This window comes from Rhinolophus hipposideros, assembly GCF_964194185.1.
Source record: "Rhinolophus hipposideros genome assembly, chromosome: 13".
Taxonomy (NCBI): domain Eukaryota; kingdom Metazoa; phylum Chordata; class Mammalia; order Chiroptera; family Rhinolophidae; genus Rhinolophus; species Rhinolophus hipposideros.
In genome coordinates, this window is record NC_138059.1 from 29,144,893 (window position 1) to 29,163,625 (window position 18,733).

Below are 18,733 nucleotides of genomic sequence, written 5' to 3' on the forward strand. Positions count from 1 at the left end.
TGGACTCCTTCCGTGGGCCACTTGTCCTGCAGAACAGTGTTACTGGGCTCAAGAAAGAGGTAAGGTCTGTGCCAACAATCACTGATGAAAACAACCCACAGTGTGCTGCCCTTTCACATACAACTTGCCTCTTTCCAAGGGCTCCCTGTAAGATGCTAGACTTCTTGCTAGAGACCTGAACTGTTTATGAACCTTTTACATTCCTAAGTCGAGAGAGCCAAATAATATCGTTCAGGAACACGTGCTGCTCGTCTCCTTGCTGTCTCCCTACAGAGCCTGGCATGGCGAATGCCCTGCACACAACGAACGCTAAGTGAGAAATGACTGACAGCAGAAATTACATCCCCATCAGAACATCACAGCTGTGTTTTCAAACCCGCTGATTCAATATTTTCCATCAGAAACAGCTTTTGGTCTTTCAGTATTGCAACCAGTTTGCTCTCCTGCACATAAATGCACAAAGTATGTGTAGTTGTCTTTTGTGATCAAAGAAAAAGCTGTGTAGCAACCTGAGGCTCATCAACAATGACTCAGAAAGCAATCCTTTTCTCTCCTTGTTTCTCAGACTCCTGGGGAAATTAAGTCTGGTAACCAAAGTGAATAGGAGCTAGGCTGGTTCTTCCAGTTATAAAAACAAAAAAAGCCAAAGGATACAGGCATTCGGGAAATGCAAGGGCAAAACAGTTACTCAAGTGTGACCAACTAGGCCTGCGCTGTCCAATGCAGTAGCTACTAGCCATATGTAGCTCAAGTTAAGTAAGATTTAAAATACAGTTCCTTCTTCAGACCAGCCATATTTCAAGTGACCTACAGCCACACGTGGCAGAAGCTACCACACTGGGTAATAGAGATACAGAATGTCCACCGTCATAGACAAATCTTTTGGACACTGCTGAACCAGACCAACTGTGTAGTCAGCTTTGAGAAAACTATGGGTCTATTCTGTACCCACTGACTGATAATATAGGTTGACTTTTCTGAACAGATATCCTAAGTATGTTTTCAGACTTTGGATTTCACAAAGCAGTAAAATACTTTTCTAATTTTAGGCTGCCAAGTTTATATTTTGTCAAGACTGTCACCAGATTAGTACGCTATGAAGCCCATCAAGGCAAGCACTGTGCCCTGTTACTGCTCAGTATATCGCCAGTACCTAAAACAGTGCCTGGTTCAGTGTGTGCTCAATACTATTTGCTGAATCAGTGCTTCTATATGTACACACACACACACACACACGCGCACAGACACACACACACGTTGGATTAAGTCACAAAATGAGTATGAGTCATCTTACGTTTTCTGAAAACTTTGTATTAATAAACACTTGTAATAAAATAATCCAAACCAGAATGGTTTTCTCTAAATGGACTGTATGTTTCATAACTAATCATGAGGGGGAGTAGGGAGAAGAAATTACCCGTTTGCCTTCCAATGGCACCAGACTGCCCTCTTGTGGTAAAATACAGTACCTGTGTACAGTAGTCACAATTTTTATTTTAAAAACTAAGTTACATTACTTTATGCTTCTAGTAACACATTAAAACCTGTACTGACCTGTAATTACTCTGAGAATTGGCCCAAATGTGTATATAGTTAAATATGAAATCTGGCAAGTTTTATTGGTGGAAAAGATACGTTAAGGATGATTTGTTGCAGAACCATACAATAAAGTCAGCCACATACCTAGGAAATGGTAAGATACATGAAAGCTGCTCTTTGGATTTGATAATTCTGGTTAGTTTTTGTTAGTCCTTTGGCTAAAAAAAACACTTTCAAGTTCAGGTAGTGTACATACAGTTTATCCTTTTTTGGTCTAACATCAGCAATAATCTTTGCTGAATCCAACTTCTTTTCTCACTTTTACTTTAATACCCTTTTTGTTTTCTCATACAAACCCTTCTTTGAAAGTCTGTGTCTTGGTTGTTCTTTTAAACATTATAAGCAGTGACAAATCACACCCCAAGTGGGTTTTGAATTAAAAGATAAAACTGTGACCTTGATCATTTTAGACAGTTTTTGCAAATTTCAATTTGATATTCTATGACCTCACAAGAGTAAAGGACACCTACATTGATCAGTTTCTGCTGAGGCAGAATTTTCTGGTTCTATTGATTAATGATGTAAAATGCTTCTTCAGGTGACAGGGTAGGAAAAACTGATTAACCCATAATAATTCTATCAAGTGTGGGCTGTGTGAAATAAAGAAGAATCACCATTTGAATGAGACCTCAATATGCTCACAAATCATAAGTCAATGACCCTATCTGGGGGTTCAGAGGGAGAATCTTTGAAATGCAGTCTCAGAATGTAATTGGTTGACCACTAGCATCTGAATCTTCTGGGTGTTAAAAATGTAGATTACTTCTCAGACCTCATTTCTGTGGGGTTTGGCAATAAATCTGTACTTTTATTAAATTCCCAAGTAAGAACCACTGTGGATATAATCCATTTCAATAGTGAGCAACTATCAGGAAATGTCCTGTTTGTATTTGCAGACTGCCTTCTGCTTCATTTCAAACGTTTTTATCCTTGCATTGTTTGACCATTCCTGGTAGAAAGGATGTTGTCTTGTTGCTCCTCAGTTTCATTTTCTTCTCTAGCTAAACAATCCCATGAGGTATTCTCTCACTGCTAATCACTTGCATGGTTTTATTCTGTTTCCTTTTTCTCTCCTAAGTCACTGGGCTCAGACCTAAAATTATTCTATGGGTAAATCTGCTGGTGAATAAAATGGTTCTAAGGTTTCATATTTTTTTAAGCCAGAATTATATTCACATATTACTCTAAAACTATTCTAGAAAAATAAGGACCATATATAAGTTTATATTATTGAAATGGGTAAACTTCAATTTGAGACAACAGACAAGAACCAAGTTAGGAAAGTTTTCAATACGTTTACTCCAGAACATAAGACTACTTTATGGAAGTTCTAGGAAAAATCATCTTTTACTGATGTTAACTGAAAAAACACCACCACATGTTTTCTAAAGGCTGGTAAGGTTTTCTTTATAAGCTATTCTATAATATTTGGGTATATGGTTTTTAATCTTGTGCATGTTATTTTGAAGTTTTTTTTTTTTTTAAAAAAAAAAGCAGCTAAAAATAAAATGAAGGAAAATAACCTCATATCTAGATAAATTTCTTGTATTTTATTTCCAATATGTGGGACTATTTAATTTTGAAGTGAGAGCAAAGAAAAGTTCACATTTGCGGAGTATTTGTAATGTACAAATATTACTTTAAAGGTACTACTTGACTTGTGCTCAAAAAGCCCTACGGATTATGTTCCACCTGGACCACACAGTGGTAAGAGCAACTCCTGCAGGTACTATCAGAGGTAGGAAAATCTAGGTCAAATAAACTAGGCTATTGAAATTAGCATGCAACACGTACACACATGATCGCCCATCATCAACATCAACAAAATGTCCTGGGCTCCTGCATTCCTGCCAAATACCAACACATTTTCCCAACTGATGGTCCACACCTAACATCTTTTCTATATCACTGTCTAACTTGGACTGCAGTTAAGGAATGTCTTGGCCTCCCTTATACAGTAAGTACCTAGTGGAGTACAGGAGGCACAGTAGGCGGAAGGCAGGGCAGTCAGAATTCTTAGGTTCAAATTCCGATTCCGACTCAAAATTTGAGTTTTAACAACAAAAAAAATCACTTGACTTCTCTGACCTTAAGCCTCTGCAAGAGTAGAATGGGGACAACCAGTCCCTCCAGCATGAACACGGGAAAGGATGAGGTGCTGGGTGTGAGCACTGGCAGAGAGGTCTCTAACAGACACTCGATAAACGTTTAATGAATCTCAAAGTTATCTGAGCTCTATCCTAGAGGACAACCAGTAGACTCCTTGGCAGACCAAGCAAAGTAAGCAATGGGAACAGTCTCTTCCCAGGACTGGTAGCTGCCATGGTCAATATAAATAATCCAACACTGAAGCTCAGACACTCAAACTGCTTTAATGTTACAGACACAGACTCTATTACTCATCTCGCCCCCTCACACACAATTACTTTTTTCTAACCTTCGGGCTCCACAGTAACGTGTACCATGACACTCCCAGATTAAACACAAGTGAAAAGGAGCTACAGGCCCTCCTACTGGATTGGAAGTACACGTAGCCAGCGCTGACCAGGCACCTTTCTAAGTACTTTATGTGCCCGTGGGATCTTGTTTACTCAGCACAACAGCCCTGTGAGGTGGGTACTCCAGGGACGCCTATTCCATGAAGGAGGGACTGGGCATGGAGATCGAAGAGCTACTCAATAGCACAGCTGGAGTCTGCCTCCAGAGCCCCACTCTCAGCCACTCTGCTCCACCGCATCCCTGAGAAAAATCATCAGGGAAGTTAAGCTTGACACAATTCTGACCCACTGGTATCAGAACAATATTAAAGTCTGAATAAAACCTTAAAATCATCGTGTAGGCCTATGAATCTTTTACTTTAATCATCAAAACACATCTCTCATGATAGAGAGATTATACCCCTTTCCAGATACTAAGACTCAAAAAACACTTGCAAAAGACAGAGAACCAGTCTGGGTGGCGAGCACACAATGTGATATATAGATGATGTATTACTGAATTGTATACTTGAAACCTATGTAATTTTACTAACCATTGTCATCCCAATAAATTTAATAATAATAAAAAAAGACAACCAGAATTTTCTGACATCAAAACCAAAAGTTTTCAGCTTCTTCTTACCAAAGGAAAACTGTAAATAAAATCCGTATACCAAACATGTCTTGAATTAAAATAGATAACTTAGCAGTACACACCCCGTGACCCACCAGACCCACTTCCCGGATTTGTCTTACAGAAATACTAATATAAGGAAACAAAAATATTTGTGTAAGGATGTTTACTGAAGCAGTGTTTGTAAGAGCGAAAACTAAAAACCTAAATATTCAGCTAGCCAGCTATAATTTGGCACAAATACATGATGGAAAACCATGTAACTGGTTAAAAGAATGAGGCAGCTCTACATATACTGATATGTAAAGATATCTTGGATGTAGGAGTAAGCCAAAAAGCTAGGGACAGAGTATGTACAGTATAATCCTATGTTGATTTAAAAATAACCTGTGTGCGTGTGCGTGTATGTGTGTGATACGCTGTGGAGATACAGAAAAGGCCTGGGATATACACAGTTCCTTCGGAAGAAGCAATGAGGCTGAGGGGTGGCGGGGGCAGGCATCATCTCTCATGGTTTTCTTTACAGGAGTCTGTCTATATTGGTTTGAAGTTAACAATTACTTTTGAAATAATGTAAACTTTTGAAATGAAAAGCATTTTGGAGACAAGATTTCTAGAGAAAAGGGGATAGTTTATAAATGCCCTTAAAATAAAATGTAGTTGTCTTTCTCCCATTTATAGGAAGGGTAGCCCTACCCTGACACCCACTTCTAAAAGCTCTTTCAGGAAGCTAAACTAAGTCATTCCCCTTTTTTTAAGGTTAGCAATGCCTCAATTTTCAGACTATGTCAAAATGACATAAATGTTAAAATGAATGCTTTTATAATTATAGATCTTAAAAAGGAAACATGTAAAATAAATACTTAGCAAAATAAATGACTAAAGCTGGATAGTTCTGCTATACTTTATTCGAAATTGGCCCTACTTCCTAATTATTTGAAAGAACTAAGAGTCTAGGGTCCAAGTGTAAATACCCATCATATGTTTAAAAATGATCTTCATATTTGTGCTCTGACCCAAATTTGACACATTTAAAGTATAATGCAAGTCAGACATAAATGGTCACACCTCAGTATATAACAAAATCCTGAAAGTAGCATAGCAAGTTAGCTATGATACCATTTATTAAACTCTGAAGCTGAACTGTAATCTTCTGAAGTTACACACACCACAATACACCTTTGCACAGGTAATTTTATTCTTTCCTGTGGGTGTCAACAGTGTTCATAGATTGTAATTTGAAACATTCAGAAAGCACATTTCTGAATATTGTACATTTCTTTACATCACGATTCAGTAACTATTAAACAGTTATGTCTACTAAACACAGTGAACAAATGGTATAAATGTTTACACCATTCCCTTGTAAACAAGGCTTTTGTGCACAACGGTAACAAATGGAATTATGCATACCACAATATTGATGAGGAAAGACCTCTTTAAATAAACTATTCCATTTATAAATAGACTCTGATTTTTTTTTTAGTACACATTTACAGACTTGATCAATAAAAAGAAACAATGGACCACAATGGAAGAATTCACCTAGGAAAAGGGGTCAGAAGCAAGCAAAGGGTAATAGAGAGGTAAAAGTACTCAGACTGTAACTTATTTCTGTTAGCATACACCAACACAAGGACAGGACTGTCAGGGAGGAGCGCGTTTTTACTTGAATTCCAGCAAGTTGCAATCAATCTTGTAGTACACGTAGGGGTAGTATTCCTGTTGACTCAGGTTTAAGCCTGGAATATCCATAGGCGCCTATGAAAAACCAACCAGACAAATTGTTCCATTATGTACTTACAGAAGGAAAAGAAAGTATTACCATTTACCTTCCATTAAACACCTACTCTGGACTAAGATTATATATTTATACTAATTTAATCTAGGCTTTATTATCTTCATTTTGCAAATGAGTAAACAATCTCAGAAAGTTGACTTACCCTGGGAAGCACCGACAGTGAGCAGGAAGCCAGCTTCAAGCACACTCTGACTCTGAAGCCATACTGTATGTGTTTAATCATGACCCTCCCTTTCTTTTTAATATACATTGTAAAAACTTATTTTTTAATCTCAAGCTTGAGGTACTGAGTTTATGGGATACAAGGCTTAAAGAATGCTGGATAAAACCAAGTGTGGTTTTAAAGATATATATTACATATGCACATTATAAGAATTTACTGGTGGGAAATTATGTATTAAATACTTAACCTCATGTTTTATTGACAATTCCATGAAAATGCAGAAAGTCATTTCCTTCGTTTTCTTCTACCAAAAAACCCCGATTTTTCATGGTTTTTCATGATTTTTCCAACTAATAATGCACATGTGAGATACTACCATCCCAAACTAAAAAGGAAAAAATCAAGCTATTTGAAATAAGATATAAAATAAACCCACTGCAATTTTAAACAGAAATGACAAAAAAAAATCACATATACTTTGTTTATATGTGAAGATAATAAAAATTGCCTGTAAAATGTTTATTAACTCCATTATTTCTACCAAATAAAGTTAAAAAATAGTTACTTATTTTCTTCCTCTGCAAGTTATAATTTTTATAAACAACTAGTATCACTGGTTGATTCTATATTTCTACAATTATAAACATCCAATCTATAGCAAGATAATGACTGACTTTTAGAAATGCTGTAAAGCGCAGCTCTAACTAGCATAAAACAGGATAAACAAGGTAAATTATTTATCTAGCAAACTAACTGAGAATCTCAAAATGAAAAAAAAAAAAAAGATTGGGTATCACGATATTCCCTATCCCTTTTCTGTTTATCCTTTTCCAATAATTCTTTCTGAAATTCATTCCAGTTCCTACTCTACGAGGTTATCTAATAAATACTTACATCAATAATAGCAGCTGCACTGCTGTCTAGATGTTTATACAATTCATATAATACTTCTCTTAGTTTCTTCATTGTTTTCTTACTAGGCTGAAGTAGCATAGCTTGGAAGTTCACTGGCAAGCCATACCTTATAAAGAAGAAAAAGTATGGTATGTAACACAAGCAAACATATAAGGAGATTTTCTTTTTTTTTTTCTTTTTTTCTTTTTTTTTGGTTGTTGAGAGCCCACTGGCCCATGTGGGAATCGAACCGGCAGCCTTCGGAGTTAGGAGCATGGAGCTCTAACCACCTGCGCCACCAGGCCGGCCCGAGACTTTCTTTTTAAAGCAAATATTCTCACACTCTTCTTTAATCATAGCTAATGGGAAGATGGTATCCCATTTTAATGAACACCTTTACAAGTTCAACTATTAAACATAGAAATTCAAATCTTCTCTGGTCCTCACTGTCAACTAGATATTTTTCTTTGAAATGAGAGCCAATTGTCTAGTAGAAATTACTTTAATTACTTTTCAATTTTAAGGTAATCTGTGAATAATATCCTCAGTAAATAGTGATAATATGTATACTTAGAAAATACTTTCACGACAAACAACATAAGATTACCCACATCTACTTTGAAAACTCAAAGTAATTTAAAAATAGTGAGCATAGCTGCAGATAAGTATTTTTAAACAATTTCTATATGAACAACATGTACAGAAGATCACAAGATAATTTAGATTTTAAGTATGTCAAAATATTAAATATTTTAGGTTAAATTATTTCAAATAAGTCATTAGTATACTATATACCAAACTATTAATACATATAAATATTTGAAAGCTCTTTATTTTAAACAAATACTGGCTAATATTTTATGATCCACTTTTAAATAAGTACATAAGAAAAGAATCAGAGAGTACAGCAGCATAGGTCTCTTTTTCTAAACCTGGTATTTAGGGACACGACTAATATGTACATAAAAAGCTGTATAATATTGACAATCTCTACCTCATGATTGACCCTTTGGTTTGGCCCTTTGGTTTCTACAAGTCAATTTCCTATTACTGGACTGTGTGTTATAATAAAGAGGTCCAATATGAAGGGATCTATGAAACTCTTCAGATTCAAGTTTCTCAATTAACTTTACCTTAAAACAGACTCAACAAAAACCCTCAATGCTTTCACATGAATCCATGCAATAAACGCTTCACTGAAATTCACTTTCAGCCACCGCACAAGTGGTCCCTATAAAAGAAAAACAAATCACCACAAACTTAGTCTTAAAAATGGCAGCTAGGAATTAGATAAACCAACTGGCTTTACCTGACATTACTTGGTTAGGGTTAGTTTTCTTTCCAACTGAGATATAACATGGTTTACAAAGTACTTAGAAATAATTTTAAGTGGAATTTGCCTTTACTTCCTCTAGCATTACAAGGGAAACACCTTTTCTTTCACTCACTTCACCCCTTCCATACAAGCTTTTGGTCTTCACAATAATCCTACACCTGAAGATAGCAAGAAAGTTGACACCAATTCCATCCCTGTTCTCCATTCTGCCTAGAACGTACTAATTTTCCAATGGTTTCAATACAAATTGCTTCAGTAAAAGATTACAGCATTAAAAAGTTTTCCTCAAGAAAATGAAAAATCTTGCTGAAAAGAGAATACTAATATTATATAATCTGTCCCACCACAGGGCATTAACCAAAATACTGTGTTTAAAATTAATTTCTGATATGGATTTAGATAGAGTAATTATTTCAAGGTATGCATTTTAAGATCACTATTCATAGATCTAAGCTTGAAATCAAAAATATAATTCATTCTGATTATTTAACAGAAAAAGTAACTAAAATCAAATTCTTTACAAAGCAAAATCAGAGAAGTTTTGTTTTCTTTTAAATCAAAGAAAAGGAATACTAGTTTTTCTTCTGCTTTAACACTGGTAACACTGAACATTAAGAACACATACAAATTGCTTTTTCTTGTCAGTAGAAAGCCTGTTCATTTCTTCTTTATCTGCTTTCATCTCCTCTTCATTATACTGGAAGTCGCGAACAATGAATCTACATTTGGGGCAAAAAAACACAAAACTGTTCACACCATGTATAGGTGATCTAGAAAATTAAAAAACAAACAAATAATAAGAATGCTCTTACTTGTTTTCCCTGGCTTTGTGTCTGAAGTCATCAACTGCCTTCCTAAACAAGGTGACATTACAAAGGTAACTATCTTGATCCTCTGAGAGAACACTGGGAAAAAAAAGACGAAGTCCATTTAAAACTTTGTGTTTATTTGCTGTCTTTCACACTGAGGACAATTCAGAAACAGAGAAAGAGGACAAAAGGGTGTGGCAGCCCTTCGCAAACCATCTCAATGGTATTTATCTGTATTGCTTCAAACACTGAAGACACTGAGTGCTTGTGATGTTTTTGTTTACAATGCCTTAGCCCTATATTATATTTATTTCTTCCTAACCAACAATATTAAACATTAACTCAAGTAAAGCACCCAAACTCTAAGAACCATGCTTTCCAATCTGTATCAGTGCTAGGCTTACCCAGGCAAAACTGTCTAATAGCTGATGTCTTTCCAGAGTCCCCCTGCTTTCTTGCTAAATATCCTCTTCACTTCTGGAAACCTAATTCTCTCTTCCCCTCTCCAGCCCAGCCCACCCCCGGAGGACTGACGTACCCTCTCCACACTGCCAGTATCCTCTACCTCAGCTCCTTCCTTTTCTCCCATCACATCCTACATCAAAAATTGACTAATGCAACTGTCTAAATACCCTCTGAAAAACACACTTTTATGCATCTCAGGACTTCCTGTTAGGCTTAAGAAGATCCCAGTGAGGTCATCACTTCTACCCAGTCACAGCTCTCATGGACATCACTGGAAAGACCTGCCATCTTTTCAGCTCCCTAATCAACCTACCTGTTTCGTTGTCAAGACATCTTACCTGCTTTTCTTCATAAAAGTGATCTTGGCAACCTCTGTTGTGAAACACAAGAGAAGTTTCCCTCTGCACAGTGGCTAGCGTGGTTTTCTTCTAGGCCTTCCTAGCTAGGCTCCTGCCTCACTTGTGCTAGCTCTCTCAACTAAAGCCCCCATGAAGCACAGTGAGTCTGTGGTACTGTTTCCAACAACAGAGAAAGCCCAAAGTTAACCAGTGAGCTGACCCAGACTATCTTAACAAGCAAAAGCGGACAGACAAAAAGGAAAGTGGGAATGCTAAAAGGACAAGTGAGCAGCACTTCTTTCTGAACAGTTTTTCCAATGAAAAGAAGCAGAACAGCAGCCCACGCTTCACTTCTCTGGCCGCCCTATTGACATGGCATTTATATACCTCCTTGCACGTAACCACACAATAATGGCAGTAATGCAAATTGTTCAATCTTTTAAGATTTAGGTAGACTATTTTGCAAATAGCTAGATTTTATTTTCAAAATGAAACTGCTCCTTTCAGGTTTGAAGATGGTATTTTTCAATCTATTCTTCTACTTCAGAACTCCACTTTCATGTTCACTCCATCCAAGAGTAATTGCTCAAGTATCATGCCAAAAAGCAACAAGTCAAAGCATTACTACTTATAAGTGACTTAAAAATAAAGCACTTAGACAATGACCAGCACACAGTAACTATTCCACAATATTAGGTATTATGATAACCAAAAGCCCAACATCAAGTCATACAGATCTTTCCCAAAGAGTGGACAGAACTCCAGACTAACCCACTAAAGCCTGTCGGCCCCCCATGAACTACCCATCCCCCTCACAGTGCTAGTTGAGCTACTGCTCTGCTCTTGATGACTATATTTAAACAGCAGGTTCAAGCCAGTGATTCCAAATGTCTTTTGAACTGAGAAATAGGTGGAGCAGATGTTTTTACTGAGTGGGGAAGAGCTGGGAACTCTCAAGTGGTCAGTGAGTACTTGTGTGTCATTCAGAAGACAGGTATTGCCTGCACTGAACTGTTACTGCCTACCGTGTTACCCTGAAAGTAAGACTTAGTCGGACCATCAGCTCTAATGCGTCTTTTGGAGCAAAAATAATATCATGTTAATTTTTGCTCCAAAAGACGCATTAGAGCTGATGGTCCGGCTAGCTCTTATTTTCAGGGAAATATAGTAACACTTTTTCCTTGAAACTACTAAAGTGATTTTCAAAAAATGTAAACCTCTGAAGCAGTATTTTTAAAGTCCTTCTTTCAGAGTAAATCTGGGCCTACTTAACTAGCCTAAACACCATTCCCCTGGAACTCAGGCTTGGCATATGTACAACTTGGGAAGACAGTGTGTGCATAGGGTCCTTCCTCTCCTCCTTCTCCTGCCTCCCAGACATAAAGTCAACCTCTAGGCTTTAATGCCTTACACAAAGGTGTAAGAGGTATTATCTGTCAGGACAGAGAGCTTCAGTGGAAAACTAATATCAACACACAGCATTAGTCTTCAGTTTACCATGTGAAGGGCTGGTGTGAGTGGAAGGTATTCCCACGCCGCCACCCAAAAAAAAAAAAAAATTCATGAGCACACGTTTGTGGCATAGGTCTCAAAAGAGTCGACATTTGTGAAACTATAGTATTAATCATGTTACCTTACATTTTGTAAATTGTATTAAGCCTTAAAATAACCTCATTAACATGTACAGGGAAGGTGCTATACTCATCTTACAGATAAAGAAAACGAGGCCCAAAGAAGTTAAAAGACTTACCCCAGGTCACACAGCAAGTTGGTAGCAGAGCCAGCAATAGAACTCAGATCCCTGGGTCCAAGACTCTTCCCATTATACTAAGCTACCTCCCATATGACACAATGAAACTGGAAAAGAAAATATTTCATGGGCCTGGCCTACTAATACTACTTCCTTACTATCTCCTATAGTTTCCTTCCACCACACTGCCACCTCTTGAGGCATATACATACAAAGGAATTCCTTGGGGGGGACATATACACTACATTTATTATTTTCTCAAAGCACCCCTTATATGGAATAGTAGAATATAGTAAAAAATGACATGGTACAGTGTCAAAGAGTACAGGACCTGGAGTTAAAAAACCTGAGTTCTAAGGCCTAACTTTGCCACTGGACACTTAATACAGCCATATGCTTCCATCAACTATTTAAGTCTTTTGCATTTTGACTTTTTCATCTATGAGAATAACTGCCCAAACTACTTCATAGAATTGTAAATATCAAATTAGACAATGTATGTTAATCCATTTATGTATTTAATAAATTAAAAAGTGCTCAATAAAAGATTTTTTTGAGTATAGATTAGGTAGAATCTATGTTTACTGGAAAGTGATGGTAAATATTTTAAAATCAATACAGTACTCCAGCAGCCATTTTTGTACACTATCTTTGCAAACAAGCTAAATGAAGAATTATAGACACATCGTAGGTCTACAATATTACATGACAAATTTTCAGAAGGTAGCACAGTGCAGCAGAAAAAGTGTTACACCAGAGACCTGGGTTCCAGTTCTAGCTCTGCCACTAATAGGATGTGTGACTCTGGGCAAACCACTTCACCTCTGTGGCCTCAAACTTCTACATCTATAAACATGAGCGGTCAACCAGACTGTGCAAAGTCCCTTCCAGGTCTAAAAGTATGATAATATAACTAACTTACTTATAAGGTGAAAAAAATGGCTTTAAAACTGTAAATTTATCACAAAGATGGCACAGATATTTCCTAATCCAACATCCAAACTATAAAAGGAATTCTAGGAGAGAAAGAGTTTTTACAAAGATGGCTACTTACTTGCTAGACCTTGGAACTACCATTTCAGCGAGTGTTTCATACTGCTTAATCCAGTCGTTGTGGTTTAACCTGCAGAAAATGTACAATAAGCCCTGGAAAAGAAGAGCAAGTCCTACCTCCTGCCATGTCCACAAAGCGAAAGAAATGATGGGACAAACAGGAAATTTGGCTACAGTAAGTATACCTCAAATCTATAAGACAAAAAAATTCAAGTTTCCTACTGAGAATGAATTTCAAATACACTGAGTGAAGCAGGGACTACAGTTCACCACCCTCTTATATGCAGTAACTATTGCAAAAAAGGCACCTCCTAGAACCAAGTTTGGAAAGGAAGTAAGTAAGGCAAAGTATAGATTCGAAATAACTTTCAAATTTTAGGGTTGATACATATTACCTCATTAAAAAAAAAGGAAGAAAAAGGTCATGCCAAAATCACTATCATTTATTTTCAGTGTCCATTATAAAAAGCTGGATGAAACTATATATTTTCTAAAAGCACAGAGTGCCAGGAAGTATTGAGTAAATAAAATGACGGTAAGCTATGCTGCCACAGAACGTTGTGCAATAACCTTCTCTAGAGAACATTGGCTTTGGGGAGTGTGGAAAGAGACAATTATGTTTGTAATTTAAAATAAAGAACTGTAGTATTTGTAGACCAGGATAGAGAATAATTCATTACTTAAGGTGCCCTATGTTCTGTGGTTCAATTATAGTGTACAGAAAACTATGAAAACTTCTGGTTTTAAACACAAATTTTAATTAAGGTTAAATGAGACAAATCTTTTATCTGGGCAAAGATTATTTTCTTATGTATTATAAAAACACAGAAAATGTATTATAAATAATCAGTGTTCTAGTATAGCAGAGATGAGTTGTTACTAAAAGACAAAATACAACTTTGGGAGCCAAACCCTTAGTTTTAAGCCCTTTTCCATAAGCAAAGAATAATCCACTCTGTAGTAAGGAGGGAAAAAACAGAATATTGTAGCCACTCTCAATTCGATAGAGGTACTTTCACACCCTTTTCCAGGAGGCATCATTTTCCAATATTCCTAGTTTCTTAACCAGATAAAAATGGAAAGTACAGTAAAGGAAGATTTCACAAATGATGTTCTCTAATTTCCCATCTCAGTTTGAATCCTCCAATGATTCCCTGATAGCAAGACTTTGATGTTAAGTCACAAGTGAAAACATTAATAATGTTTCTGTTTCTCTCTCGCTTGCTCTCTCATACACACACAAACACAACTTCTAATCTTCCAACTGTCCAAAGGTTTCATTTTATCAAGATTAACTACCGTATTTCCCCGAAAATAAGACCTAGCCGGACAATCAGCTCTAATGCGTCTTTTGGAGCAAAAATTAATATAAGACCTGATATTACATTATACTACTTATATTATATTGTATTTATTATATATATATATTATATTATATTATTTATATTATATTATAATGACCCAGTCTTATATTATAGTAAAATAAGACCGGGTCTTCATATTAATTTTTGCTCCAACAGACACATTAGAGCTGATTGTCCGGCTAGGTCTTATTTTCGGGGAAACACAGTATGATCAAATGTTAATTAACACAGAAGGCCTAATTAAAGAATATTTAAAAGGGTCATCTAATCCAGCAAACTATGCTCACAGCCTGTTTTGTAAATAAAATTTTACTGAAACACAACCGCATCCATTTGTGTATATATTGTGTGTATGGCTGCTGTCAGTTATACCCACAAAGTTGATGTGGCAGAGTTAAGTAGCTGTAACAGAAATCATATGGCTTGCAAAGCCTAAAATACTTACTCTCTGGTCCTGTACAGAAAAAAGTGTCCTAAACTCTGATCCACTAAATCCTTTGCTTGTTATTATAGGACTTAATTCATCCTAACCATCATAAAGATTTAAAAAAAAATACAAAGAGCTTCCTATTTTGAAAAATCTAATTTTTTACATAAAATAATTTAGCATTACTTAATTTTTTAGTGAGCCAACTCTACTAAGTTGCTAATTTTGATTTGAAATTGATGTCTCAAGTTATGAACTAAATTCTATTGTATGTGCCACACGAATATATGTCGGTTGATAGAATGACTGACAATGTGATATCCCCTTTACACTTGGCTTTTACGGAAAACCTCAAATTACAATATCAGATATTAACATTTTCTTGTATTTTAATTAAGTAAAAAAAAAAAACACCTTTACAATAAAAAGACATACTTGGGAACTACGACCAGTAAAGTGATGAGATACTCTGAATCAAGAACAAAGTCATCCTTCTTCACAATTTCTGCTAGACTTCTAGTTAGCAAGCTTCCTCTGAGGAAGAAGAAAAAAATCATTAGGCTGATAATTATGTGCTTTCATATGCTTGTAAGGAAATAGCAAGCTAATTATATTTACACATACAAAACTATATAGACATCTCAAGAGAGGGATTAGTCTAGTTAACATTTTACTTTATAAGTCATCAAAATTTAGCTGAATATTTCCCATCCACACAACTGAAGAAATGTCAACATTTATCAAAATTTGCCTCTAGTATCTATCTCCCTTTGTGCTTGCTTTAATTAATGTAACTGGGCTCTTTTCTTGATTATATATATAGTATCTTGACTGGGAAAGTGTTATTCATTAGATATCAATCAAAGTCTATTTCACTGTAATTATGAAATTATATCATCTAAGCAGAGCTTTTAGTTTTCCTGCCTCTCCCTGGGTATCATTTGATACCAGGCAATTTTGGTTAGTTAACCTAATAATCAACTTTTTCAAATCAGTCTTCAATTAGTCTCCCAGTACTGATCTTCTCATAATGAAAATGTCTTGCCCAGTTTGCACCACTAGAGAGTATCCAGGCAAATTTGCCTCTAGGATATAAATGCTTAACTTCAATAGTTAAGTGATTAAAGATACACCTGTAGTAGTCATACTACAAGGAGAGCAACCAAAACAAGTGTGTTCGATTTTTATTATAGAAACAGCTGGAACTTACTAAACAATATCTCACTCAGTGTATGCTACAATGCTTCCCTAAATTCTTAATATTCACAAATACTTGGTATGCTTACGCATTCTTTCGTTCCAAATTCTGAAGATTCCCTTTCAGGTTATTATATGCGGATGCTCGAGATTTCAAGTCATTGTCAATCTGAGTCACTCCCTTTAAAAAAAAAAAAATATATATATATATATATATACACACACACACATACATACATACACAAGATTTTCCTAAATCTGCCTCTACTAATACAATTAAAGTAGCTGTACTTAAACATAACTTTAAAAAAACTACTACTAATTCCTGATGTAAAAACATTCTATTTTAAAAGCACAGCTTTAAAAGGTCATTTCAAAAACAATCTTGGTAATTTCCATGTGACTCTTTTCTACTAAAGATGATGTTTTAGTCCACATGTATTTTAATTATTTATTGTATTACTTCTTAAACCATGTAAATGGAATCTAGGCCAACGGGTTTAGAGATTATTAATTAAAAGGCTTTAATTCACAAGGCTAACCGATTAATTCCCAAAAGGAACTAAATTACAGAGAGTCTTCTTGTCCACAACTCCCTATTATTATACAAAATATTTTCTCAGTGTAATTTGAATTGTAGTTGAAATTATTTATAAATGTTATAAAAGCTGGTTTTTCAAAATATTGACTAACACTACTAACAATTTAGGAGAAAACACAAGGCAGTGGATTTAACATTTGAGCACCTTGAGTCTGGCGCCTTAGACCACACTCGGCCCTGGCCATTCCTGATAACTGATTTAACATCTGAAAACCTAGTTTCAATTCAGCTCTACCATTATCAGCTATGTCACTGGGATAAGTCGCTTCACCTCTCTGAGCCTGTTTCCTCCTCTATAATAGTATCAGGAAGAAGACGACTAAATCCTTGGTAAGGATCAAAAGAAAATAAGGCTCAGTCATAGTAAGAGCACCACTGTACATTATCAAACTACTCATTTTCATTAAATTGTATGATGACTTTAGTTAAAATCTATCCAGTCTATTCAGTTACATTTAATTATAGAGCACACTGTACAAATAAAGTCACTGGGAGCCAAGGAAAGTCTATCCAATTAACTTAAACCATACTTTTTCACCCTAGCCAGGTCATAAAAATGTTGACAAACAATTAATAGGTGTTTGTCAATTTGCCTCATTATAATTTCAGGTAAGACTTTTACATTTTCGCTCACGCTCCAGGACTTTGCAATATAAAAGGGGCTTTCAACTCAGCCTTCAGGATCTGTGTACTCCTTGAAACTGTACATAAAATCATGTGGTACATGAATACGGGCAGTTTTCTATGTAGAGGATCAATGTCAGAAGGCATCAGAGAACACATAAAGTTTAATGTCTGAATCAGTACTGTACATAAATACACTTACGTGACCACTGTCATCTATGTGACTCATAAATCTTTAATACACTCTAATTTCCTGTTCTACATAATCTCAGTTATCCTGAAAACTTGTATAAATAATTACAGAATTTTAAGGTTTCTTTTCTTATTTCAACATTGTTGATACAATATTTAAGTATATAAATAAGCATATTACAAAACTTGAATAATCTACAAATGAAAGTGTTATATTTTTTAACATCTTTTTTTTTAGTAAAGTTGAAGGGTACCCCTACCTCCTGTTTGTATCAATGACATATATTTAAGCTGCCTTGTCAAAACCTAGAGTATTTCATCGCTAAATGCTTATAAAATAAAGCCACTATAAATCAATGTGTCCTACCTGTGTCATTTTTTATCTTACCTTGGCAATTATTTCAGAAATATTTTTCAGGGACTGCTTGATTGGATATTTAGCCATGTCCCACTGAAACCTTGTTATATAAGTAACCAAGTCAACTGAAACAAGGGAATAGATTAATTACTGAGAAGCAACAGAATTTTTTGTAGTTTGCTACACAGTAATAGATTTTAATGCTGAAATTGGCATTGAGAAAATCAGTAAAGATGTCATCATTTGTAAAGAGTCCTAATTAAATAAATGTGGGACCACATTAAGTAACACGGATTAATCAAAATTTTACCTTGTAATCTGACTGGATCCCTTATTCTTACTCAAAATTTAATATATATTAAAATGTTCTTTCCAATTTGATGACTGAATTAAATGAAATATGTACCTACCCATGATATGCTTCATATATAGGAGAAAGAGAAACAAAGATTAAGAAACGACTTAAAATTGTCTCCTCGATAAGTAGAATTTGACAAAAGTATGTTCTCTCTTTGCCAACTAATCCAAACAAACTGAAAATGAACTTATCTATTAAAACCATGTGGTGATTGTTTCTAGGGGTCTGTACTTCAAAAATCTTCAAAACACAGAACCTTTCACTTTCAAATGAAAATAATAAAAAATGTAGAG

The 18,733-nt window shown here is 35.5% G+C and overlaps 1 protein-coding gene across 1 annotated transcript in view; it reads right to left on the reverse strand.

Moving 5' to 3' along the window:
* Positions 1–5,783: 5,783 nt before the first annotated feature.
* The window catches only part of ATP6V1C1 (ATPase H+ transporting V1 subunit C1), a 35,630-nt gene continuing 22,680 nt past the window's right edge, over positions 5,784–18,733 (reverse strand). The window contains exons 5-13 of the mRNA XM_081070300.1: positions 18,113–18,207; positions 16,397–16,488; positions 15,546–15,644; positions 13,321–13,389; positions 9,717–9,809; positions 9,530–9,623; positions 8,702–8,799; positions 7,569–7,695; positions 5,784–6,471 (exon numbers count right to left, since the gene is read on the reverse strand). Coding sequence (XP_080926426.1) covers positions 6,376–6,471; positions 7,569–7,695; positions 8,702–8,799; positions 9,530–9,623; positions 9,717–9,809; positions 13,321–13,389; positions 15,546–15,644; positions 16,397–16,488; positions 18,113–18,207 — 863 coding nt within the window. The 3' untranslated portion in view covers positions 5,784–6,375. The remainder of the gene's footprint in view (positions 6,472–7,568; positions 7,696–8,701; positions 8,800–9,529; positions 9,624–9,716; positions 9,810–13,320; positions 13,390–15,545; positions 15,645–16,396; positions 16,489–18,112; positions 18,208–18,733) is intronic.